This window comes from Gambusia affinis, linkage group LG13 (genome assembly GCF_019740435.1).
Source record: "Gambusia affinis linkage group LG13, SWU_Gaff_1.0, whole genome shotgun sequence".
NCBI lineage: Eukaryota > Metazoa > Chordata > Actinopteri > Cyprinodontiformes > Poeciliidae > Gambusia > Gambusia affinis.
Window position 1 is genome coordinate 13,751,077 of NC_057880.1, and position 27,655 is coordinate 13,778,731.

The 27,655-nt window shown below is 38.9% G+C and overlaps 1 protein-coding gene across 3 annotated transcripts; it reads left to right on the top strand.

Moving 5' to 3' along the window:
- Positions 1 to 1,112: 1,112 nt before the first annotated feature.
- LOC122843040 (apoptosis-stimulating of p53 protein 2-like) lies at positions 1,113 to 26,899 on the top strand. Of its 3 annotated transcripts, XM_044137479.1 has the most exons (21): positions 1,133 to 1,226; positions 1,534 to 1,696; positions 6,450 to 6,554; positions 11,030 to 11,177; positions 12,047 to 12,160; positions 13,661 to 13,731; positions 13,890 to 13,991; positions 14,824 to 14,998; positions 15,118 to 15,299; positions 15,398 to 15,562; positions 17,410 to 17,457; positions 18,452 to 18,635; positions 20,605 to 20,727; positions 20,833 to 20,954; positions 21,040 to 21,448; positions 22,085 to 22,893; positions 23,599 to 23,736; positions 24,926 to 25,059; positions 25,175 to 25,341; positions 25,476 to 25,675; positions 25,764 to 26,899. In XM_044137479.1, the coding sequence occupies exons 3-21, from the start codon at positions 6,546 to 6,548 to the stop codon at positions 25,803 to 25,805; spliced, it is 3,342 nt and encodes a 1,113-aa protein (XP_043993414.1). In that variant the 5' UTR covers positions 1,133 to 1,226; positions 1,534 to 1,696; positions 6,450 to 6,545; the 3' UTR covers positions 25,806 to 26,899. The 3 variants fall into 3 exon arrangements, with proteins under 3 accessions (XP_043993413.1, XP_043993412.1, XP_043993414.1); XM_044137478.1 differs by lacking the exon at positions 6,450 to 6,554 and having other exon boundaries at positions 1,113 to 1,226; XM_044137477.1 differs by lacking the exon at positions 6,450 to 6,554 and having other exon boundaries at positions 1,127 to 1,253.
- The last annotated feature ends 756 nt before the right edge of the window (positions 26,900 to 27,655 follow it).

Here is a 27,655-nt window from a genome sequence, read left to right on the forward strand (position 1 = left end):
TGCCGTTAAAGCTGAATTCTGGGCGCTGTAGTTTCTTTCTTTCTCTCTGTCTTTCCTTATATTTATGATTTCCGTATTTAGTTTTAATTATGCATTTGATCATTTTGTTTAGATTTAAGAAATAATATTTTTTTATATATTTATTATTTTATTTGAATGTATTATTTTTTTAGTTTTATTGAAACTTTATTTTATTGTCTTTATTTTTATCTAATGACACATTTCTTTGATGTTGCCCCTTTTGAGCCTTAATGGAACCTCAGTTTTAAATTATATTTTGCTTCCTTGTTATTATTAGTAGAGCTGTTGTTGTTGTCATTGCTAGTAGTACCTTAATCAAATTTATGTATTTGAGCAATTGATATATTTGATAGTTTAACTTCTTAATTTATTTCCATTTTTAGTCAGATACATTTTTAAGTACATTTGTATCATTAATTTGTGGAATTATTTATTTCTACTAAAGATAATGTCATAATCAGTCAATGCTCAATATGATAAGCCATAGATAATTCAAATATTTCACGGTGAACTGGTGGATTTTAACTTTTTTTCTTAGAATTTCATACATGATCAATACAAGTTTTAATAGATAAGTTCTTAATTTACTGATTTAATTCTGAGCAGTAAAAAGTATTGTAACGATTCTGTGTTTTAGTTCTGCTGGAACTTACAACAAACACAAACAACTATATGGAACCCAGCAGAACTAAAACACAGAATCGTTACAGTATTCTATTTAATATGATCCATACAATGTGACAAATTAACGTGATTGAATAATTTGATTTTAACGTACATATTTCTATTTTTAGTTAAATCATCTAGTAAAGACTTACTTAATGCATTTCAGCAGTTTTGACTCTTCAGCCTTCAACATAAAACAATGTCTTTGCATGCCAGGCTCCCACACGCTTCAATTTTACACTCTATAGTCGTCACTTCAAGAGAGCAAAACCTTTCGCTATTTTCCCATTCGAATCATAAATCATTTAATGGCCCAACACAAGTTTAACCTCCTGCAAGCATCCTTTGATTTTCCCACACACACGTCTGACAAGAAGCAAGCTCTTCTGTCCCACATAAACAGTGGGGGTGTCTTCAGCTCTTGACCGGAGAAAGGGGGCGGAGACTGAATTCCAAAGTGGAATGAACTTCCTGTGGCTACGTCACTTTGGGATCGGCTGCGAGCTGTTGAGCAACGCAGACAATCAGCGGAGTTTCGGGTTTGTTACGTTTGCATCTAGCGCTAAGTAAGACATTTAGAATTATTAATTTGTTCCAACATATTTTCCGCTTTTTGTTTGTGTTCTGTTCTTTATGTTGTATATATCTTTTTGGGGTATTTTGTAGCAGTTACAAGCTGTTTCAAAGTTCTACAGCGATGCTCGCTTAACAACGGAAACTTTTGTCCCGAAGGCCGTGTTATGTGTAGCAACAAGTCCACGACGCTGGATTACGTTAACATTACTCTGCATCATATTTACATATTTTAGTAGAAAAGAAACCCAGTATCTTCTTTCTTTTTTTCAGCGGAGGTGAGGAGCTTCGAGCTAGAGAAAGTAGCCTTGCCTGTTGTCAGGTTTAGGCTGCGGGATTAAAGACCTCTCCAGTCTCAACGCTTTCGTCGAAACTGCCAGTGGGGATTCATGCTGGATTGGTTAGCTAAATGCGGTACGAAGCTAAAATGATGCCGGTAAGAGTGGATTTATTTACACAAGTTTTAACGTTGTGCTGTAACATATCGTGTCTGTTTTCCTACAGTAGGATCGTCATGTTCTTACGTTGTGAAACAGCAGGGTATTTAAATTCACGTAGTAAACTGATAGTGTAGCTTCTTCATAGGCTTTTGTTGTTAAGTGTTTTTGCGGTGATCGGTGCTTGTGAGCGTGCCAGAGGACGCAACTTGCTTCCTAGGATATGTAGTGTACAAACCCACATCAGTCTATTCCTTTAGGACCCATACTTGTGAAGAGTGGTCATCTTAAGAGCCTAACTACAGAAGCTTTAGCATTTGCATTGTCAGTATTTGGATAATAATTCTTCTTTGAGCATATACTAGAGCAGGGGGCATATGCCAGGTGTTGTTGGCAAAGGCTAAGCTTAGCTCTGGACTCTTGCCGTGTCATCACTATCATCATGTTCATCATCAGTGGTCCATTGCTTTTGCTGCAGTGTGGGATATAATTTATTAGTACCTCCTTGATGCATGTAGAGAGAGCAGTAGACAGCTATGTAGGAAAAATTGTATTGAAATTTCATGCTAATAAATAATGATGGGCATAATTTATAGGGTGCTAAATGTCAGAACAAATGATTTTTAAAAATATATTGTAGAATGTAGCATAAAGATGTTACATTTAATTCAGAAGTTAGGGCAAAAATTGATCGATGTTTCCTAGTTTATGCTGAAACCTGTAAAAACGTTGCTCCACTGGAAATTGGTTATGAAAATAAGTTCTAGATGTTTGTATGAAATGTTTCAACAAATCAAATTTGAGTGTTCAACCTTTATAATGTTTACTATAAATGTCTGTTTTTGGGGTTGAGTGACCGAATATTTTTTTGTCACAAGGACATTATGCACACACAATTTCTCAACATAAACATCAGTTAAGTTCTTACAGGCCACTAGTAGAGATCTATCCTGCTAACAGCCATCACTATCTACTCTTACTCTGAAGAATTTGAATTAATGAGTTACAGCAACATTTAATTTCCTTTTGAGGTCAATAAAGTTTTGAATTTGAATTAAGCTAAACATTCTTCTATTATTTATTTTGAGTGTATGCAGCTACGTAAACATTAAATAAGTCATGGTTAGGTTGATGTAAAGCAGTACTTGTTTTCAGGTAACTAAACCCCAATTTTGTTATGCCAACAGGAATACTAAAAAGTATTTAGTCAGTGCAGTCAATTGCAAAGTCACCATCACATAATTGGAGCAAATGCTGCAGCCATGCTGATAGTTGAAGTTGCATTTACCTTTATTCACCTGTTGTCATAAGTGCTAGAAAACACAGCATGTGTGATATATTGCCAATATATTTGTCATCTCAAAGCATTTTACAAGTCAGACAGGACTTATTTATGTTGAAGAATATATAATAATTTACCGTAGTTGAATACGTCCTACTATGAAAACAAATTTAAATTGCCCACATCCCAGTTCCAAGAAGTCCATCTAAATGTATTGAATAATCATTAGCTGTACATCAATCCCTCATCTCGAGTGAACATGAGGAACGTGTTAAAAGACAACATTGCCAGAAGTTGCCTGACGTTGGTGTCTGGCAACCTCTGACTTTGTGGTGTAATAAGATTACTACTATGATTATTTTCTTACCAAAACAGCCCTTGACTTATTTTTAATTAATTGTTTGGCTGCTTAATTTATATCACAGAAGGAACGTTTTTTCACTCTGGCTGTCTGATTTTAAAGCAAACCCAGAAGATTTCAGCTTGCAATAAGCTGTATTAATTGTTTTTTTTTTTCCCCTAACATTTTCTTAATCTCTTTTTTTTATTAATTAAAGTTTGCTTTACATTTAACGAGGGTTACTGTGGAGTAACAGGTTGTACAAGACAGAGTGATGTTGATTGTATAAACTTATCATGACACATCTTACGTAAGCCCTTATCTTGATTAGCGTATCCTTCTTGGCAACTGAGTGGAATTTGAATAACACCTGTCATGTTAATGATCTCTGTTTGTTAAGGGCATGTAGTCAACGTCGTTGCTATCGACTGGCTTCTCTGCTCTCCCCCCAATAGTATGGATGGATGCTGCAAGTGTTTTGATGAGATACGGTTTCCTGTGTTTGATTGAAAGAGAAATGGCCTGTGTTCACTCTTTTCTGATAGGAAGTATTGTGTTTTGGGGGGGGGTTTATTACAGCACCAACCAGTGACCCAGGTTATAGAGGCCGGGGCGTGGGGAGGAGTGAGAATGCAGTGGCATAATTGCTGGCTGTGATTTAAATGTGAGTGCAGAGGGGGGCACTGTTTCCGGAACACAATAAAGCAAAGGAGCTCTTTAACACTGTGTTGTGGAAACCACATTGTTTGTGCCCCTGTGCCATGGCTGCAGACTGATAAGGGACACTCTCCCCCTTTATTGAACCATAGCATTGTGTAACTCATTTACATCCGACTTGTGGTTATCTCTGCTTAAACAGCTTTGGTGAGCTGCTATTTGTTGTTCTTACATTTCGGCTTGAATTTCTTCTTGTTTATTGACTAATACGTTTTGTCAAGATAATTTAAAGGAACAATTGTGGGAGAACAAACCTAAAGAACATAATGGGATATGGAAAACACTTGGTTTGTTTTACAAATACAAAAAAATCGTGTCGGTTTCCTATTTCTCTCCCATGACAAAAGGCTGCTTTGTGAGTAGATTTTTAAGTTGATAGTTGATATTTTTGTGTACATATTTTGGCTATCATTATTCCATCACACATTTTTACCATTTCTCAGTTACACGATCTGCTGCAGCAGCAGATCGTGAGAAAGGGCAGTCGTACTTCATGAAGCTGTTTTTTTGCTGCATGTGCATGTGTAAATAAAAACCTGAGAAGAGTTTCGCCCTGACATCTACATTCCTGTTAACTCTGTGGAAGAGTTGTGGTATTTTCTCAACTACACCATGTGATAAACAAGGACATTACTTGGACTAATGGACAAAAGGACTGTTGGATTTACACAATCTTTTTATGAATTAAAACAGTAATTTCACCCTTTTTTGTGATACAAAAACTTGGACTCTTATCGGCCAGTGCTGCTCTCTTTCTGCTCAACAACCTCTTAATGTACACTTTGTGCTATTATAACACTAACCAATTAGTATTGTGGAGTTCAACCAAAACACTTTGTTTAGGAAGTAAAGGAGTAACTATTTCTGCTAGTTTTGTCTGCAAACAATTAACTGAATTCTCAACCAATTGGAACACTGCCTCAGTCTACTGAATATGTTTTAAAGTGGTAAGTCAGTCGATTGTTTAGAAGTGAATGATGAATGTGTGTTTTTAGTAGGCAATATGATGCAACTCTGTTAAGGAAGCCACATGAATAATAACATTTTCTCCTAAATTTGGATGGTTCTATGTATAGGTTCTATTTAAAAAAAACAACAACTTTGTATTAAAATCCTTGGTGTCAAAGTAGTTCTTCAAAAACAATTAAAATCAGCCATAACATAGATGAGTCATAATACGTAAAGTTGCTATTAGCATTTGGACATTGGTTCCATATTCAGAATCGTTTGTCTCCAGTAATTAAAACGTAACTATTGTTTTTTTTATTATTGTTCACTCCCCACTTGTAAAACTGGCATACGTTTTCCAGGTTTGTGAACACTAATTTTATATCAACTATACTTATATCAACCAGCATCTATTGCTCAGTACTCTGCTTGTTTTTTTATTTTGCTGTTCTGTTTTTAAATTTGATATAAATTTGTTCTGCATGCATTTGCTTTTTTTATTTTATTGTGATTTTTATTGATTAGTTTCACTCTTTAAAACCCTGACTAAATTAAAAATTTTTTGCTATTTTTAATTGGTCAGTCAATGAAATATTGCTCTGATATTTAGTTATTTATTCACTGCTTATAATTGTCTTTTTATATAACTTTTGATTGTTTGGAGTCACACTGGCTATGAGTGTGTTAAGGAATATTCTTCTACTACAGACTTTAGTTGGGATTCATTCCATCATCCATTAAGATGTTATACCTGGAAACTGGAATAGTTCCTGAAGCGGGAAAGGCCATTTTATCCTACAGTCGGCATTTTGCCTTCTTTACTCAATTTTGCATATGAAAGATTAAATGCCACAAGGGCATCATTAAGTGAGTTTTCAGGGAATAGTGATAGCTAAATCCGTCTCCCCAGCTTATCATATTTTACATTAAAGACTTCAGGTATTTAGTATTCAGTGATTACTCATACAGTAGGTTATTTTATAAAAGCTGAAGGTTTTTGTTATGTATTTATAATAATAGTCATGTTCAAGACCATTTGAGTAATTTTGTTTCCTGTGACCTCTGTCTTTTTCAGAATCATTTAGTTCAGCAGTCAGGGCATCTATACAAAAAGTAATAATTCTCCTCTGCTTAGTTTCGACTCCATTTTCCTTTATCTCGCAGATTGCCTCTAAATGGGAACCGTCTCGTCACGTAGACCAGAAAGGGGAGGATATTGGAAGAGTGCAGATCATCAAGCGATAGGCTGAATGCTGCAGTGCAGAGCATGAATAGAGATTGTTCAGACTGAAGTGGCACAGTTTGTTTTAGTGTTAAATTATGAGCGCTTGTTTTGTATAAATCCCTCCTTGTTTTTCTAAATGCTGCAGCTGAACGATGGCAAATGGATGTTTGGATTCCATATACAGTCTGTAGTTTGTTACTCCTGACCTTTTCTCCCTCATTGCCTCATCCCCTTGTGCAGCCCGCTGTTCCAGTGAGTAGGTGAATGAGATGAAGAGAAATAATGCAGAAAGCCATTAGGAGGGTTTCTGTTGCCTCACCTTTCTGAAGGACTGCTATGCTGGAAGTGAGTCAACTCTTGGAACTGTGGAGCGCACACACACATACACTGACAAACGCTGCTGCAGTGTGTTAGAATCCCATAGATATTGGATTCAGAGGTGACTTCATCAACAAAATGTGGTTGATTCATTGGCTTTGTGAGTAATTGAAAGCATGGATATGGATGTAAAGCACAGCAGTTGTAAAGCGAAGAAGCTTTAGAGATGGGTTAAATTATAACCCCCCGTTATCTTTTACAGCTGTAAATATGCCTCTTAATGTCTCCTATTTAATCAGTTTATTCACCAATTGGCATTTGATCACATCTTGGGTACAAATAGTAGTAAATCTCAATGTATTTAATTAAACTTAGACCTTTTGCGGACTACCTCCATGCTCTGTTAATGTGACAACACAACTGCAGAGCAACAATAAATATCATAGGTAAAATGGAGTGGAGCTATTAATGTTTATATTGTGTCTAAGTAAAAGGTTATTTGACATTGTCTTGAAAAAATGTGAAACAAACCATAATATGCTTTATTATTATTGTCACATTTAAATTATTTTACCTACAGCATTTATTGTTCTCATTTGCTTCATAGAGGAATGATAAATATCACATCACTCTTTTAGCCTGCTGAGCAGCTGGAGGTGGCAGGGGCACGGAAACGGAAAACAATTACTGGACCTTAGTGTTGGGTTTTATCACAAACACTGAGACTTCTGAATAGAAAGAATTTGGAAGGTCTTGCTGGGCGCTGTCCTCTGCAACCAGCATGGGTTTAATGAAAAATATCAGGGATGTTTAGATTTAATTTTAAACCCACGTCTGACCCCACAGATATGTTACCTCTTACGCTACACTCTATACAAAAAAAAAATACAATCACATAAACCTTTTTCTCTGATATCTCTGAAATTTCCGTAGTTTTGAAACTGCACGATAACTCCTTCTAAGAAAGACAAATTATGGGTCATCTGTGACTGGATAGGTTTTGATGGTTTGATTACTTTGCTATCGCAGAGCAGTTTTACTAAAGCCCTGTCATTAGTGTATCTCTGGACCTAGTGAAACTGCCTAGAGATCAAAACAACAAACTGTTTTGATCCATCTTATTCAATATGTGAGCTAATGGACTATGATCTTGAAATGAAGGGCAATAGAATTGACTCCCAAGGTTCTGAGGTGGAGCAGATGGATTAATAGACTTTTAGGATTGTTGGAAGTAATTTATTTAATAATCCTGTAGACTAGTTGGTATTTTTTGACATTAAAGGAGTGTGTCACATATACATGATTGAAAGTCTTGTTTAGATCTGTGCTAATTGACATTTCTTTAACAAAACCCTGCATGCGGTCACACAGAATATGACATAAATCACATCTTTATCAACTTTATTGCTCAGCTTTACAGCCGCTTCACCTTATGTAACTGTATTCTTGGCAGAAACACTGACAAAACAATGGTGTCTCAATACAGTAACGCAGAACAATTGAGATGGTGTATATTTGATTTTCAGTCTTGGGAGCCTTTGAGCTCCTTTCAACAGGGAGCTTAAGCACTGCCAGCTGCAGCCCTTCTGCTCCTCTAGATGTGTTCTTATTACTGCACCTTTTGTCTGTGGGTTTTGATGTTGCAGCCTTTCATCTTTAAAATACACCCAATCCTTTCTGTCTCCTGCAGAGAGAGGTCCTACAGCTGACCTCCAAGACTGTGAGGTTTTGTTCTGTCCAAGTTATTACAACTATCCCTTTAGCCCAGGTACAGAAATGTAATCCAGATAAGAAATTTCTGGATTATATTGCATATTATATAATTCACTTATATATATACATAATATATGGGTTATATTATATTATGTATTATAAGGTATAGGCTATTGCTCTTGTGCGTGCTTGAGAAAATAAGCTTACTATTGTGTCTCAGAGACAGCAAACTGGTAAGAGGCTATATTTTTATATAGCAGATTAACATAATCCCTGGGATATATCCCCAGTGATTTTGCCTTATAGCGACTTCAATTCTAGATAGCCAGAGGACAGGCTGCACATTTCTTTAGATTGGCAGTCATTTTCATTTTGTAATTCTTTACTGTCAGACCATCGCCAAGTGCTGGGAAATGGCTTTGACTTTGCTGATGCTGTAATAGAATTAGCAGTCTGTTGCCTTAAGAGAATAGCAGAGGCTGCATGCACCTTCTGCATTCCTGGGCAATCTCTCAGACAGACAGGAAGGAAGTGCAATTCAGCTTCTGATCCGCTCATTTGCTTCATATCTAATAGACGGAAGGCAAACGAAGCAAATCTCAGCCAAATGTTTTTGTTTCTAGTCTGCATTAGTTTTGCTCAGCTCCAAGTTGCTTTAAAGCTGTGTGAAGCTAGCGAGGCTTTCTGGTTATCTGCAGAGTAGCTTTTAATTTGCCCTGCAGTGGGACCATCAAGCTGTTATTGAGCTGTTTCATTTTGCTTGGTGTTGTCTATGAATATTTAATGCTCTCAATTTGTCCAGCTCAGTCAAAACAGGGACTCCAGATACTTTTTTTTCTTCTTTTAATCATGCATAGCAAGGCGATATAGTGCTTTTTTTATCATCAAGTGACCCTCAATCTATAATAACATTAAATACTTGTAAAAAATATTTGCATTTTGAGATGTACATCTTATATTGATTTCACTTTTTAAAAACAATACAAACTCTTTAAAGCTAACAAAATTTATTATGTGAATGTAAAACTTAAGTAACTATCATTTTGGGCTTCATTATTATGGCTTCATCCACAGGGTGCATGATAAAGTTCTAACTCATCCTGAAGGTTTCTGGGCCCGGTCACTGTTGGCCCTGGTTCATTACCTTCAGCGCTGGAAAAAAAAACTGCTTTCGGTGTTGAAACTGCCACCCAACACTATTCTCCTCCTATTGATTCTTCCACCTTCTCTCTCTGTCAGTCCACCATGTTTACACAGGCAGGTCATGTGTTGTATGTCCTCTGGGATGTTGTGAACTGCTTTGGATTACTTCCTTTGAAACTCAGACCTTTTACTGTACAATGATAATGTGGGACGTAAAGAAATTCCCAGTCACGTTGAGCAGAACCATGTCAGAATCACCAAGCAGCCATAAATCCACCTTGACTCTACAAGGTGATCTTTCACTAAAAAGGAATAAAAGGTTAAATCTGGTTACAATAGTTTGCATCACACATTGCTGGAAAGGATGATGCTCTCTGTGCTGACAATGATGACTCACCAACTCTGTCAATGGAGTCTTTTCACTGACATCTTCAGTAAGCAGTCCGGTCCGGTCAGGGCCTTTGACTCAGCATACTATTCTCCCCTCTTCCTTGCACTGTCACTATAAGCCAGTTTTTGTGGTACAATTAGAGATTGGCACCAATTCATTGCCTCAAGAACCTTAGTTTGTGTTCTGACTGAGTCAGAACTGTTTGTGCTCTTCGTTTTGAATTTCTAATGTAGGTAAGACTGTTTTTATAGAAGCCTTTTCTTTTCAAATTAGACTTTAGCTGGAATCCTCAAGCTTCCAGGTTGTTAGAAGCTCATCGTTCTTGTGATTCTGTGGTATAAAAGAAAACCTGATTAGTTGTCATTAACGTATTCTAGTATGTTAGTTTAGATAACTTCAGACTTTGTAAACTATGAACTACATCAGGTGCTTTTCATCCACCATGTTTGTTTTTGAAACCGTAGCTCAACCATAGCTGGCTATTAAATGATGGCAAATATGAATGACTTCAGCAGCGTCCAGTAACATACACAAATAGCTCTGCAAACCTCAGGCAGGCCTCTCCTTAAACACAAAACCTTTAAGGATAACTGTTGTTGTTAAAAAGTAAAAAAATAAATAAATAAACGGGAAAGATAAATGAATAAAAAGATGGTGACATAAAAATAGCAATTTGGGTGGATTTATATAGTCAGCGTCAGGGATTATGTTTGAGCTCTGTGCCAGTGGAATGCTTCACTTCTGTTTCAGTTTATATAATCAGTTTTTATCTGTAGTAGCTGAAGGCTTTCACATTCCATCCCACTTTCAGATGTGTGTAGGTGATAACTTTACATCTTTCCCATAATACACATTGATCTACAAATCAAGCTTTTCCAGTATTAGCTGTGTAGAGCCGGTTTTCCTGTGTTGTGTTCGACTGATTTCTCTCAGGGGTTAGTTGGAGTTAAGTTCAATGGTGTGAAGTTAAATGGAATTCTGGAAGTTTTTGTTTTTTTTCCCTCCTGCTGATAGATGAACGGAGCATAGAAATGACATACTGCTGATGAGGAAGTAGACATTGTATGCACACACTCACTGTGAAAAACTGACCCATAGGGGAATTCTGCACCAGTTCTCCAGAACTGTGGTGTTTTCTTTGCCATCATCAGCTCCACTTGGTACCAGGATCCTTACTCTCATGTTCCTGTTTAAGTTTTCTCTGCCTAACATGCTTGGCTAACTACTTTTCCCTCCCTCTGCCTCCTTTGCACAGATGTTCTTGACTGTATACCTCAGCAACAATGACCAACATTTTTCTGAGGTTCCCGTTACCAAGGAGACACTGTGCCGAGATGTGGTAGATATGTGCAAGGAGCCCGGGGAAACGGATTGCCACTTATCCGAGATGTGGCGTGGATCTGGTGAGTCCAGAACAGAAGATTTTTCAGGTCTAATATTCTCACAGTTGGTTTTCATAAAGATGGTGTGATCATTTGAGTTGCTTCATAAGAGCTCATCTTGGTATATATCTGCAAAGCAAATTGGGTATAAACTGTAACCACCCTGACAAGAACAAAGCACCTTAATATCTCCTACATCTCCAAAGCAGGAGGTGGAGTTGGGGGGGTTATAATTTCAGCCTTCTCTTTCCCCTATCTTAGACGTAATGACTATTCAAAATCAGAACTCGAGTAGCAAGGTTTTCGAGCCGTTTCCATGGTGAGGCTTCAATAAGAGGGAGACAAGTGCCAATTATTGCATTCGAGTACTTCCATAAGTAGTCTGAAATGAAATCTCAAGATAATGAAACAGCAGTCTCATTTTGCAGTTTTCTACTGGCCACTTTAGATCTAAGATGTTCACATTTAAATGAAACACTAATAATGATGCAATTATTATTTGCTGATTTATTATTTTTCGGCTGTTCTGCCATTATTGCGGATCATTTGATTGACCTCTGCCTGACTGCGATGTAACGCCCCTTGTGCAATGAAACAGGCTTAGATTTGCTGATGAAAATGTCACAAGAATTGTTGATGAGCCCTTTAGTTCCATGTCAGCTGAAAAGAATGAACAGCACACTCTTGTTTTGTCATTATGTTTGTGCCAAGAGACCTTATTAGGATGCACCTTTCAGTGCAGGTCAAACAATATTCTCTAAGCAAACACCATATGTACACTTGACCAGCCTTGTTTTTGTCATGTTTAACTTGAACTATTTTTTAATATTCTCTCTTTTCTTTGTCATTTTTGTAATTTCTGTATAACTTCTGATGCCCTCTGTTCACAGAGAGACCTGTAGGTGATGGTGAGCGGATGTGGGATGTGCTCAAAAGATGGGAACCGCACAGAGGGGAGGTGCGCTTCTTTCTGCGCCACAACCGCGCACCCAGCAGAGAATCCGGTACGTTTCAGTCTGTAAATTAAAGATAAGTAGAGGTGTCAGAATTTCCTCACTTCTTCTACAAATTAAACACCATTGTGCAAGGGATGTTTGACACAGAGATTCTAAATACCAGAGAATGCTGGAGTTTTTAAATACAGAAGTTCAGTCATTTAGGAACTTTTCAGACTTTTACGTATATGAGCCAACATTACGCAATGATAGCCCATTGAAAGCCTAAAGTTTACTCCACTCTTGGTAGATTTGGAGCAGACTGACGATATGCAGCTGGTCAGGTGGGTTTTACAGCCAACAGCTGCAGCTTTAGTCCACAGAGCAGCAAGCGTAACCACTATCGCTTGTAGAAGTATTTACAAAACCTATGCATCCTTATGTTCATTGTGTTCTGTTCATATGAACATTTCCTTTTTTACTTGTTTAATTGCTTAATTAGTTAGAATTGGGGATCCTTGTCTGACTGGTTGTTTGTTGACTGGATGTTTTTCTACTAAACTCAAAGAAACTCTTACAGATAACAAAAAATATTCCTTTAATCAAATGAATAACTGAACATTTTAACAAGCAAGCTTTATTTATATAATGTTTGAAGCCGGATGAAAGTAGAGAATCCTACTCATCTTTGCAGCCTTTTTTTTGTTTTCTTAAGATGACAGGAAGTATCTTATTGGTTGTTGACCGTCTTCTCAGCTTCTGGTTGCGCAACTAAGCCCTTTTACCCCTCACAGCTTGAGTCTAGCCATGGGATTAGGCGGTTGTTTTCCCTTCCTGTTATCTTCTGCTGGTCTTGTTTCCCACACTGTTAGCTAAGCTTTTCTCTGCCCTTCCAATAAAGCCCTGGATTACCTTTTTGGTTCACTGTGTTTATTACTGTATGAGGTCAAAACAGTAAACTGGAAGGATATGATAAAGAAACTCTGTTGTATGTGTTGGTTGAATCGCGGTTGTACCTTACACTTGGATATGAACTCAACAAATCTTGTTTAATATTCAGATTTTTGTTCATGTAAACCTAGAAGCAATTAAATGATAAAGATCTTGAATAGTGCAATGACGTTGTTTTTGTCAAATCGTAGTTTTACAACTAAAATTCAAACATCCAAAAAGCACAGACAGTTTTGTCCACAGACCCTGAAGCTTATGCATTTGTTTAAATCCTAAGATTATTGCAAGTTACAAGGAGTACTAATCCTGCCGGTTGTCCAGAGGAGCAGCACAGCCTATCTGTTTTAACTGAAGCATGTCCTTTTTTGCAGTGTTATAGAAACCTGGGTGTTTCACTGTATGTGTGTTTGTTTGAGACACAAACAGGCAAGAATCCAGGAGGAAGTTCCAATCATTTTTCACAGCTACCTGTAAAGGCCACTGCTTCAAACAGTTTGCTGTCTTTTGGTGTCACTAAATAAAAAAAAAAATAAAAAAAAATGGTTACTTGAATGAAACACTACAGCAGATTGTAATACCTGAAGTCTTTTTTTGTTTTTAATCCTGTCTGTCACACAGGAGGGTCAAGAGGCATGGATCCAAAGAGAAATGGAGTGAGAGCTCCCCCTGAACGAAGGATGGAGAATGGGGTAAAACAAACTACATGATTTTACAATATTTGAATCTAAAACAAACCAGTTTTATTATTATGAAGATTAAAAATCGATGTTACTGGCTTAATTCAGTGGGGTTTTTTGTTTTGTTTTTTTGTTTTTTTTTACCATACTGAATCCCTAATTCATCTTAGGTGGCGACTCCTCGGATGGATATGACGTTAGCCGAGCTACAGGAGATGGCCGCCAGGCAGCAGCAACAGATTGAAACTCAACAACAGCTGCTTGCTTCCAAGGTGCATAAAACTGTGCTGGGAAAAAGAGTCGAAAGAATTTAGTTGAGAAGTGGTCAGGATGAAAGTAAAAGCCAAAATGATGGGGGATATTATTGAAAATGGAGCTCAGATAGCAGGTGTTAAAATGTCACATGTACTGCTGAATTTGAGAATACTAAGAATGTATCCAGTGGTTGTGACAGAATAGTGGGTTGGTTTGTTAATGATTGCAAGATAAGTTTCTGGTATCTACAGAAACTACATGACTTCCTGCTGGTAGTTGAATACAACTCCCTTCTGTTTTTAATGACCCCATCCTGGTTTGGATTTATTTGTCAGGCTTATTTTCTTAAAGATCTGTAATATAATTTAAGCACCTCTAAGTTTGGTGCTCAGCCGTTCTAAAATGTTTCCATTCCAATATACGCAGTGAATGATGGTAATATGTAAATACTTCCTTTACGCTCTGGTCTCATGTGACCCAGGCTCTCGTATAAGCCTGAGGACGGCATGGGAAGCCAAAGAATGTGGCTTCCAAGCAGCCATGTACACTTCATACACATCAACAAACAGGTTAGCTTCAGCGCACATGACCTGAAGATTTCCAGAATATTGAGCCTGTTTAGCAGAATCCAGCTATTAAAAGCTGATGAATGTTTGGATGTTAAACACCATTCATCTTTACTGCTTCTGATGACGCAGCTGGTGGAACTCTGGCCAGAGACCGGCGTTTATTTTTCATTATTCCAGTGGTGTTCAAACCAGTGTGTGAAAGAAATGGATGTGAAGTTTACAAGAGTACACTGTGGGATGTTTGCCCCCCTGTAACACTTCCTTAATCTCCCCTCTGCAGGAGCAGCGGCTGCGTTACTTGAAGCAACAGGAGCAGCGTCAGCAGCAGCAGGCATCAGAGCAAGAGAAGCTCCAGCGTCTCCGAGAAAATATTGAGAACCAGGAAGTGCGACTCAAGAAGGTCAGGGCTCTCAAGGGCCAGGTGGAGCAGAAACGTGTCAGCAATGGCAAATTAGGTGAGCTTAGAGACTTTTTTTTGTGTGTTTGTTTTTGAGAGAGCATCTCAGAATGAAAGCTTCTGTACTTATGTTTCTGTTTGCATCTTTTTCTGTCTCCTCTCACTCCATTTCTGCAGTGGAAGAAATCGAGCAAATGAATAACCTTTTCCAGCAGAAGCAGAGAGAACTAGTGATGGCCGCATCCAAGGTGGAGGAGCTCAGCCGGCAGCTAGAAACGCTTAAAAGTGGCAAAAAAGACAACATGCACGACAATCAAAGCTCAGTGGCAGAATTGGACCGCCTCTACAAGGAGCTTCAGGTGTGCAGAAATAAACTGAAATGATTAAAAGTTAAGCAAGCATAATTTATGTACTTAAATAATGATTCTTACTTTGCCTGGTCTGCCTTACTGGTCAGCTGAGAAACAAGCTCAATCAAGATCAGAACTCGAAGCTGCAGCAGCAGAGGGAAAATCTAAATAAGCGCAACCTGGAAGTGGCAGCCATGGACAAGCGGATCAGTGAGCTCAGAGACCGGCTGTGGAAGAAGAAAGCAGCTCTTCAGCAGAAGGAGAACTTGCCTGTGAGTTTCATCATTCCAAATCTATCCTTCACCATCTTTGACTTGTCGTGAGCTGCCTTTCCATTAACCATGAAATTGCGCAAATTGAGATCATAAAAGTAAATTCACTTACTGGAAACACAGCAGTTTCAAAGTTTTTGTGCTAGGATGAGGTGCAGGTTGGATGAGGACTTATTGCGTGAACAAGCTTATTCACATGAGATTTTAATTTAATTGCTTATTTAATGGAAAAACTGCACCTACAAAATTATGTGTTTTCAACATTAGCAGAATATGGACAAAGATTTGCACACATTTATGATGGAAACGCAGCTACGTTTACCAAAAACCCTATTTGTCACAGATCTTCCCCTAGTGGCCTTAAAGTAAAACTGTTTCTGTCTCTGTTTTATATCAAGCCTCAGATGCTACATTATTCAGAGGTCAGCCATGATGTAGGCAACCCGACCCCATTATCTTGTTTCGGAGAACTATTTAACTCCCCAGCCATACAAATCAATTCTTTTCGATTTGTTTTCCTGATTTATCTTTATTTGGGAATAAAATGATATGATCGTTAGGACAGAGTTGGATTTTGCATTCTCACTTCTTCCCCGTCCCTCTCTACAGTCTCATTTTGGCAGAAACGAGTCCTAACAACAGGGGAGCTGAAATGAGTGCAGTCTGTCATCAAGGCAGGCAGGCAGGAATGTCTTTAGATGTTATCTTTTCTGGCCTCCCTCTTAAAAAAAACAAGAGCAGCCAGTTTTCTTAAAGAAACAGGACCATTTTAAAAATATTATATCATGTTTTTAAGATTCAGTTTTGAAGTAAAAGCTGAAATATATTAGAATTTGGCTGGCTGAGTTTTTATTTTTTGGTTTGGCGTCATCTCGCTGGCAGTAAAAGTACTTAATGTTCTGCCTCGCCTCCCCCTTGCTCTTCCCCTCCACTCTTCCGTCTTCCAGGAGTTGTTTTGTACACATGTTGCCATGGGACTGTAATTGGGAGTCAACAGACTTGTTTGTAAAACTGACTGTGAGGAAAAAAATTTTACTTCTGCTCTACGGTGGAAGAGTGTGGAATAAAAATGTTCCTTTTTTTTGTACTTCTATGCTTTGCGGCTTTCTCATGTTTTAAAAGATTAGATTTAAATCCTTTTGAACATGTGGGTTCTTTTTTTTTATTTTTATTTTTTTTTTTTGTCTCTCAAAAGGACTTTCTTTTTCTATCAAATTCAGGTCCAATCAGTAACTCAATAAATGCACAAAAGTCCACTTAACCATCCTGATGTGTAACTTTGTCTTGTAGACATAAAATCTATCAGCCTGCAGTTTCTATAAGTGGCCTATAAGTTGGAGTATAAATAATAAATTACCTACCTTGGTATATCACACATCCTGAGATTTTTCTAAAAGCTTTAAATGAGCAACATACAGCATGCATTAAAGCATCCCATCTTGTTGTTTAGACCCTCTTGACATTTCTATTAAACCAGGGTTAGTATATGGAAGCGTTTGCGGTTTTGTGTGTGTCTCTGTGTTTTTAGAGATGGAAACGTGAATAGGCCCTAGGGAGAAGGTGCTTTACCCACAGCCTGCCTTGAATCATAATGAGTGATCCCCTTTCACACCAGCACAAAAACACAAGCCACCCAAAGCAACATTTTCCTCCAACTAAGCAGCAACGGTCTGACAGACATCGTCACCACTTATTGGCTGCAGAACGATGCTCAGTCGTCCCACACGATCTTGGTTACATTTTCTTCCCCTTTAGAGAACACAAAGAGGCTAATATTACATTGAACAGGAAGGATTATTTGGTCTTTTGAACTGCTTTTGCATGTTTGTGCTTTTTGTTTTCTCAAGAATGGCTATCCTGCTAAAGAGAGGGCTTCAAAAGACGCTCACCGTCAGGTAACTAAATTAGTACTGCAGCTGTACCTTTTATCTGCTTTATAATCACAACTATGAGGCATGACTTCTTAACACAGGTGATTTTATCAATGTTTGCTTTAGTTTACTTTTCCGCATGACATTTCAAGCATGTTCATTTTCTTATAGAGGTCAGCTTTGGCGAATAATTCAAAACATCATGTTAATTTCAGCCAATTCATTTAGTCAATGTTGTAAGAAAACTGGAAAAGATTTGAATTTTTTAAAAATCAATTTTAGCCACTGCTTTCATGCTCATGACTGATTTTAAAATGTCTGTTTTTATACATTAGATCAAATTAGTTGGTCTTCTGTGTGGTACTATTACATTTTACAAGTAAGGGAAAATATAGAACATCTGTTCAATTTAGAAAAATTTTAATATGATAATTTCACAGAATATTATACCTGTTTGCTTTATATAAAATTGATATTGGTTGGTTAATTTGTTGGGCTATCAGCTCTTGTATTCACCCTGAAGTCAGTTGCTTCACAGATGTGACAATTGTCATTTGCACCTGTAGATTTTAAGACATTGGTCTGAAAAGGTTATTGGGTGGCACTTCTTTAGTTTAGAAAAGCCTCATCACTACACCCTGAATAAAATCTTAAGCAGTGATGAGTTGTTTCAACAAACCCTTTTGTGGGTTTAAATCGACTCCTATTGATTTCAAATGTGGTAAAATACTTTTTCCCACATCTTGAGCACTAAAGTCAGCATCTCATAGCACCACCTACAAGTCAGAAAAGAGCATCTCCTTTTTTTTTTTCCTTTTTCCCTTTTTTGTTCTGTCCATTTCAATCATTAGTTTCTCTTTTGTTACAATGTTTATTCAGGTTTTCATATATTGAATTTTCTCTGTTTTCCATCCTGTTCTGCTGCCACCATTCGTCTTCTGACCAGTTGTAACAAATACTGTCTTGTTTTGTCTTTCCCTCCCTTTCTTTCCCCTCCTCTGCTCTCTTAATACTACAGCTGCCCTCTGAAGGCCAAGCTGGGCCGCAGTCTGGTCCGTCTCGTGTGGCAGCAGTCGGCCCTTACATCCAGTCATCCACCTTGCCCCGAGGTCCATCGAGGCATGAGCTGCTTGTAAAACCAGGTTACCCAGACGGCACTGCCACTCTACCAGGCAGCGACTCCCAGAGCAAGGCTAGTTCAGGTGAGAACCTCTGACTAGGCTGAGTTGGCAGTAACTAGCGGCTTCGTAATATGTATGTATATGTTGTTTATATAATAAAATAAGATAAACAGCTGATCTATTTAAAGTTGTATTAGCAACTTCTGAACTGAAGCCCTTCATTACTGAGATGCTTAAAAACCTTTTTTGTTTTTGTTTTTTTTGTCTGGGGAAAATGTCCTGCTTCTTGAAGCAGCAGAGCAGACTGTCATTCCTACTGAGTGTGATGTCAGTTTGAGCTCAGAAGGTAGCCAGTTTCCTCATCCACTGTCTGGTGTGACCTCTTACTTCTGATTTTATTTTAAGGACAAATAGTTTGTCTTGAAAATCTTTGAAGGCTACGATTTGCAGTGACTTTGGGAGTGTTTTTCTATGACTTTTTTTCACTGCTAAAGAGATGATGACGCTTAAACAATAGTTTGCTTTGATCTCCTTAGCAATACTTTAAGCTTTTTGCAGAAATAATGGCTTTCACTTTTTACAAAAACAAGCCGTTAAGCCTTTGTCTAAAAAAAAATTAAAATTTACTGAAGCTTTGCAAAAAATACGAGCTCAGTTGGGTAAATCTAAAACTGATTCAACACTTATGAAGGATCTGTTTATTTTCTTGGTTTACATTGATGCCAGAGAGCCTCTGCCTGTATGTTTCAGTGTCGTGTGTCCAGATCCCAGTGAGGTTTTACAGTCGGGGAAAATCCATTGGACCAGTGCAACATTAAACAATGCTTTGGACTATCTAATGAGATTCACTTGAGTCACTCTCTTATCCATTCATCTGTGGATAATAGACCATCTGTGTACACCATAGTATTAAATTTAAATCTCATCAGATGTGAAAAATTTGTAAAAATATGTATATATATACAAAATATCAACAGCATCACACTCTTGCATTCCCCGCTGCATCCTCATCAACCTATATTTGTCCGTTTCTAGCAAAACAGCATGAACGCAGTGAGAGTAACATGTTGTTTTCTCCAGTCTGTCTTGTTGCATGCGATTACTTCTGCATGGTGGGTTGATGTGCAGCATGGTAAGAAAGGAGAGAGAAAAAGAGAGAGAGAGAGGGATGGGCGGGGACAAAGAAGAATCTGTTCTTAATAAACAATTGTTCCCAGTTCTTCTCTAGAGTCCGAAGTGTAGAGCAAAGTATAATTCTGTCTCCGGGAGGCTGCGCTGCTCGCCGCATGGCCCCTCAGGGGTGCCAGTGCCTGGGCTCAGCCAACATCATGTCTAGAGCAAAAGAAACCTGAAGGTTTAAGACTGCTTTGCTTTTCTTGTCTTTGAATGCATCTCCGTTAGAAGCCATGTTCTTGCTTAAGCCTCTGAAAGAGCTGCGGGCTAAAAGAAAAGGTACACACTCATGTTTGTGTGTGTGTGTGTGTGTGTGTGCTTTCAGGACTTCTTTATAACGTCGAAAGATTTTAGATACTTTTCATTTGATGTTACTTCTAATTTTGATAGCTCGGCATGTGTTGTTCTGCCATTTGTGCAAATCTCGCTTGTTGAGGTTTTTATTTTTCTTGTCCGTTCTTTCTCGGCATCTCTAAATGGGTCAGTTGGAACAAATGCATAACCTTCACTTGAGCTGACAGTCAGAACAGACTGACAAACTCAGTCTGTTTGTGTTTACACTATGTGCACTGATGTACAATTCTTCTTCATTTGGTTTCCTGCAAGTCTTATGGAAATATCCTCATTTTCCCATCGTTGTGATGCTAGAAGCAAGTGCTCCGTGCTTTATGGCTCATCTGACTGCAGACATACTTGGCCATTGGCTCAGTCTTAGCCAGTCATCCAAAAGCAAGCCATAAGCAGGGAGATGTTCTCTGAACTTTGTGTTTTATTATGAGTTTTCCCCCATTTCTAGTTCAGTGTGGGTTATTTGGTTTCTTTATTTATGTCAGGAATATTGCACTATTTGAAGAATCCTTCCTCTCCTCCTCCTCAGGTCTGCAGCCTGGAAAGCCGGCAGACTGGAACTCCTCAGGTCAAGATCCAAAGGTCAATGGGCCTGGCCCAGCTTCAACACTGCCACGGATGACCTCTTACTCCAACTCTAACATAGAACAAGGTAAGAGAACTACACAGAACCTAAATTCTTTCCAGAAAAATGTAAGAATTGATTTAGCAACCTTTTCCCTGTCGTTTTTAATAAATAAATTTACTCTATAATCAGATGAATCTGAACTGAAGAGAGACAGGAAGTTGCGCCCCTCCTCCATGTTTGAGCCGACGGAAGCTCCTGCTGCCTCCCTTCGCAAGAACCAGAGCAGTGAAGACCTGGTCAGGGATGCACAGGTGAGAGAAAAACTGGTTTAGTGTGAACCAATAGAAATGCTTCCTCACATCTAAAAAGTTTTTCTTCTCTTCCATAACGTTCTAGTCTGCCCCGAAATCTGCAGTCAAGGTGCCCCCTCCTGTTCCCACCAAACCAAAAGGTCCCAGCGTTGTTCCCTACAGCAAGCAGGGGCTGAACACTGGCACTTTCCCCAAGACGAAGCCCCACAGCCAGCAACCGCCGGCCACCATGGGCCGCAGCCCTCTACCTCCCTCTCAAAGCCAGACACTCCCGCTGCCTTCCAAGCAGGACCCTCCACCTGCAGCCACGGTCCGACCTTTCACCCCAGAGCTTCCGTCCTCCAAAGACGGCAGCCTGACTAAGCCGTCAACGGCAGACGCTCGCTCCATTTACTCCATGTACACTCAGCAGTCTGGTTCAGGAAAGCCTTTCCAGTCTGGGATCCAGGGAACCCTCACCCGGGCTCAGACCCGTCCCAACGGGTTTACCAGCGGTGAGAATATTCACGGTTATTCATTTCTATTATGGCTGCATGGTAATAAATTAAAACAACTATGGAAAAGGGAATTTATGTCATTAATTAAGACATCTGTTTTTTTAGATTTATGACATAGACAGATGATTCAAATGTGAACCTGCTGAAAGCATAAAACTTATGTTTTCAGAAAATTTTAATCACAGAAGACCATTGAAATTTTTTTTTTTTTTTAATAGACATGCCATCAGGCAGACAATTATTGACACCCCAACAAGGTGGGTCATTGCTAACAATGACTTTTCAGACTCCTGTTTCTAGACATGTTAGTGGAAAGTTAAAAGGAGGAAAAAGTGTGGTACTATACAGACATTGTTACTCGCTCCGTAAATTATTATTGGTGAATGTAATTATTTTTCCCTTGATCATTATAGATGTATTTATTCTGTGGAATGTTGCATTTAGGCTTCTTGGTTGATTTTTCTTGGCATGTTCAGTCTGGTGGTGGTAGTAGATACTAAATCCAGGACTTAAGGTTTTAATGATGTGACTCAAAATATTGTGGGTTTCTGTGAGCATAACGGTTTCCCAGCAACAACACAGCCTGTCTCTTGATAACCAAGCTGAGTGTGACTTTCGTGTACTTTTCTGTAGTTTATGGCAAACCAGTGATTCCAGGTGGAGGCTCTCAATACCTGGAGAACCCATACCTGGAGCGCCGCTCCCCAGCTCCTGAAAGTGAGGTTGACAACGCCAGGACCAACAGTGGGAGTCCCAGCGTGTCTGAGGACCCCCAGCCAGAAACGGAGCGCATCCCCCGTCCTCTCAGCCCCACCAAGCTACTCCCCTTCATCTCCAAGCTCTACAATGCCCCGAGGCCCCTAAAGAAACGCAGCTCCATCACTGAGCCAGAGGGTCCAGGAGGGCCCAACATTGAGAAGCTGCGCTATCAGAAGACCACCCTAAAAGCAATGGAGACTGCCGCTACCATGCCAACCACTCCAGCTTTTACCAGAGAAACAGAAAAGGTGAGAGATGGACCCGCGGGGCCACATGTGCAGAACTCACAAAGCATCGCAGAAGTCCCCCAATCAGAGATGGGTCAGGCTCTGAAGAGCGGAGAACTGTCTTCACACTCCGCCGGCCCCAACGTCCCGCCTCCAGCCACACCCGAACAGACCCCACCACCTTCAGCCTTTCCAGATAGTGAGCTCATCATCCCACCCCCTCCTCCGTCCCATCCGGCTCCCAGACCTGAAGACGTGCTCTTCCCTCCGCCACCCCCTGGTGGCGTGGACGACACAATACCCACTCTGCCTCCTCCACCTCTCGAAAGCTTTGTTGAGGAGTTCCCTCCGTACCCCCCGCCGCCGTACCCCAGCGGAGCGGAGCAGGACAGCCTGGGAGAGGACACGTTTAACATGAAGGCGCCTGAGGTCACTGGAGAGGTCACGCTGCCTCCGGTACGAACCGTCATCATCCTAAGCGACTTTTTCTATATGTTCTGTTGTCATCTGTTTTGTTTTCTAAAGCATTCAGTTATTCTTTGGTCTATTTTAAAACTCCTTCAAATCTCCATAAGAGCAAGTCATGAGAGTGAGTTGGTGCAAGTTCTGCTGGTCAGTGGAGGTGAACTGATCTGACGTTGTTATATAACCAGAAATCTTTGTAAATCACTGCTATTGTTTTTCTAGAAAATGGGTCCTGTTTTCCTAACACTAAGAGGATATATTAAGTTTCAAAAATAAACACTAATTTGTGTTTTGTTGTTGCTAATCTGTTAGAAAAGACGTGCTAAGCGGTTTTCATGGAGATTTGGAAGATTTTGAAAGAACAAATCAGTAGGATAAGAGTAGAATGACCCATTTTTTTCCCCTCCCTCTGGTTCAGTTTTTCTCACCTCTATAACCAGCATAAAAAATTAAAGGACTTTTGTTCCTAATCGGGTTGCATAACAAAGGGAGGACAAAATATTTTTTTTTGTTCCCTGCGCTTTCACTTATAACTTGGATTAACATGCACAAAAACATTTTACTGCCCTGATCCACAAGCGACCTGAGCAGACTGAGAGTAGACGCTTCAGCAACACAAGCTTCATTCTGCTGCATTCATGATGGCTGTTTGAAATTACTTGGAGTGATGATAAAATCCTAACTACGTTTTTTTAGGGAAAGAGGACTAATTTGCGCAAGTCTGGTTCTGAACGCATCGATCACAGCATGAGGGTGAAGTTCAACCCTCTGGCTCTGCTGCTGGACTCCTCTTTGGAGGGAGAGTTCGACCTGGTCCAGAGAATCATCTACGAAGTAAGGCCTTTTTCTACCAAATGATACACTTTTTGTTGTCTCCCCCCTCTGATTTTATTTATTTTGGGTTTGTGCTAGAAACCTTTCATGACATTGAAAATCTTAACAAACAAAAAAGTTAATTGTCGCTATATTTAAATACCCCAAGACTGTAAAATTAGAGCTGCACTAATCAAATTCTGTGGATAATTTCTGATCACTTTTTTTTTTTTTTGTAAAGATTTACAGATTTTAGATGATACTGAAATTCGAAATGAATTGAAATGACAGCAAAACACTTGTTTGTTTGTTTTTTCTGCCTTCTACATAGATGAAATATGCAATTCCTAAGCATCTTTATGTAGTAAAAAATTATTTTCTCAAACAGGCCAATGTTACAAATTCAGTAAAACACGCCTCAATGTAGGATAGAGGTAGAGAAAAATAAATAAATATATAAATCAATATGTATGTGGAAAAAAAATTCCTTTGAAATATTGACTTTACCCTTATTCCACCTATGTCTTATTATTTTTCAGTTTTTTTACATTTTGTATGCATGCTTCCATTTACAATCTAACTTGCTGCTGGGTACACATCAATACAGGAAAGGATAGTTCTGTTCTATTTTATTTTTTTGAACACCTTAAAATGTGGGAATTCCTCAGATCATAAAGATATAAATTTCCCCGGCAACATTCATTCAAAAATAACATTGTCAGATATAACAATCTAACACCAAAAAATTATGTTTTGGTGTTGGATTGTTCCTGCATCGAAGCAGTTGCCTTAAGCTTCCTTTCTTAAAAGAACCAATGCTAATCTTCTGATCTTGGCACAGAGACTGTATCACACTGTGTGAGAGAGCAGTCGGTGTTAACACACCTGCAGTTAAACAAGATGTCACTAATATTTTACAGCAGGGTTTAAACACAGTTGACATTGTAAGCTGCCTGTAGTATCTTACCTCAAGATTTACCACAATTAGTATATTAGCATGGTTAATATCACTGACCGTAAACATCACACTTTTATTTTGTGTAAAGTTAGCAAAGCCTGACCTTTACTCTCAGATTTTCGTCAACATGGATAACATTTCCTAATCCAGGAGGTTCTATGACAGCAAATACAATGAAGCTGAGAGTCCAGTTCTAAGTTTCACCCCATTTAGAAACTGTTAATCAAGCTTCCCTTCATTCTCCCAACTCAGGTAGAGGATCCCAGTCAGCCCAACGACGAAGGCATCACAGCTTTACACAACGCTGTGTGTGCTGGACACACGGAGATTGTCAAGTTTTTAGTCCAGTTTGGCGTCAACGTTAACGCTGCAGACAGTGATGGCTGGTAGGTTGACCGTCTCTGACTTAGTTGATGTACCGTTAGAAATGATTGTACCTGTTATTTGTACCGTACTTGTATTAACCTGTTTTGATTATTTTGCCCGTCCCCCTTTTTACAGGACCCCTCTTCACTGTGCCGCATCCTGCAACAACGTACAAGTGTGCAAGTTTCTGGTGGAGTCGGGTGCAGCGGTCTTCGCTATGACCTACAGTGACATGCAGACTGCAGCAGATAAATGTGAAGAGATGGAGGAGGGTTACACTCAGTGCTCGCAGTTCCTTTATGGTAAAAGCAGTTTTTTAACATTGTCTGTTACCGCCTTCTTACATGTTGTTGCTTTTTTTTTTGCTCTCTTGACAAAAAAATGCTGCTTGATATGATTTTTTTCTATTTATTTTTGTGTCAACTTGACTTCTCAGGTGTGCAAGAGAAGATGGGAATAATGAACAGAGGTGTGGTCTATGCTTTGTGGGACTACACAGCTGAAAATCCCGATGAGCTGTCTTTCCGCGAGGGAGACTGCATGACCATTGTTCGCAGAGAGGATGAAGATGAGATCGATTGGTGGTGGGCCCGTCTGGGCGACACAGAGGGTTACATTCCTCGTAACCTGCTAGGGGTCAGTTACGAGCCTCTACAATCAATCTTAAAACATAAGAATTGCAATGAAATGTTTGCATTATTGACATGCATGTGTTCCCAAACAGCTCTATCCCAGAATCAAACCAAGACACAGAACCCTGGCTTGAAACTTGTGGATCTCAGCACAGCTCCGCACTGGCAGAAACTGTGGAAAATGTTCACCTCCACACCAAGACTTTAAAAGACGGGGGGGAAGGAAAAGGACCCTGCCGAAATGAAGAAACAAGAATAGACCAACCAATATGAAGGATCAACTGTTTCTGGCACTTTGTTTTATCTACAACTGAGGAATTTTATCTCACTTATTCTTTCCTGGATGTAATTAAGAGACAAAACTTCTGTTGTGTTTTTATGTTCTGTTATTATCCAAAACTACATTTACACTGACAAAATTCCAAATTTCAGTGACAATTCTGTTTTAGTCCTGAAAACAATCCTCTGGAAGTCTTACAAAATATCTCCCTGTATGCTGGTTGCTTTCTAACACGTTTTAGTTTTAATATTGCATGATGTCAAAAAGCAGCTGAGGATGGTATCGATACATTCTGTTACTAAAGCAGTTTTCCTTCTGTAAAATCTGCCTTGAAATATCAGCTGTACCTCTAATGTTTTGGATAAACTCAGAGAGTGAAATGACCAGAGGAGGAAAAGATGGATGAGCTTTGATTGCTTCCTTGCAATTTGTCCTGTGGTCCATGACGCCTAGTGGCCCAGTCGGCTTTTCTGCACTGACACCAGGTTGAGCAGCCATACATGTATCCTTTTCTATTTTCATCACATAAAACCAGTAAAAATCCAGCTATATGAAATGTAGTTATTGTGGAAACTGATGTGATTTTCAAACTAAAGACTTTTGTTGTTTTTTTTTTAACTAAAAAGGAAATGTTAAGGAGTACATGTATATTTTTATTACGCCCATTCCATTATACTATAATAATGCAGGACGATAAGGCTTATACTTTATGCCTTAAGTTCTTGCAAGCACTGTGAGGAAACGTGTATATGGTTAGAATGTGAGTTCAACAGTCCATAGCTGAAAATAAAATCTTAAAAATGATGTAACCGATAAGATCCACAAAGGTAGCTCATCACATATCTGTTGGTGCAGATGTATTTATTTTTGTTACTATCTTCCTTAGCCTTTTCATCACAAACACTATTGTAGTATTTTAAACATTTACAATAAAATACTTTGTACTAATGGCTATTGTCATAAACAACAAATAGTTTTTATCATTTGTCTTCCAATTGATTTTTGTTTGTGTGCTTTACTTTTATTTTGAGTACAAAATGGTTAAATACAGTGCATCTGGAAAGTATTCACAACACTTCCACAGAAGCTGTGTTATGTTATTCTTTTCGCAAACTTCTAGATGTAAATATTTCATTTGGACAATGTGGGAAAAAAAGCTTGAGATTCTTGCAAACTTATTAAAAATAGAAAACCAAGAAATCACATTCACCTGAGTATTTTCAGCTTTTAGCATCAAAATTGATCTCTCCTCATTTTTGAGATGCTTTAACAGATGAAATGGAGTCTTACCAGTGGCAAGCTCAGCTGATGGAACTATACTTGGAAATGCATTAATCTCTATAAATTCCCACAATTGACTTTGGGTCGGAAGTTAAACACCAAGCATGAAATCAAATGAATTGCCAGTAGACTACAGAAGGAGTGTTTTGAGGCACAAATCTGGGGAAGGATTTGGGTGGCAGCATGGGACTGTTGGGGCCAATAAAAGAGGACAAGTTCTAAACAACCAGGCACCTTTGCTTCTAAGATCAACTTAGTCATTAGTAAACCTTACATACATCATTTTTGAAAGAATGTAAGCAAAGTCTGCTGAAGCACACTGCAAAATCAAAATGGAGAGCCATGCACACTAAACACAGAACTCTGGAAAGAGGAAATCCACCCATCAGACCTGTATGATAGTATCAGGACGAAAGTCACTGA

Bases quoted from the DNA above. Each gene is read 5' to 3' on its own strand.
- LOC122843040 (XM_044137478.1), top strand. From the start codon at position 1,670: ATGCGGTACGAAGCTAAAATGATGCCG. The intron at 13,992-14,823 runs GTGCATAAAACT...TCCCCTCTGCAG, and splicing joins AACAGCTGCTTGCTTCCAAG to GAGCAGCGGCTGCGTTACTT. The intron at 18,636-20,604 runs GTGAGAACCTCT...CCTCCTCCTCAG, and splicing joins CCAGAGCAAGGCTAGTTCAG to GTCTGCAGCCTGGAAAGCCG.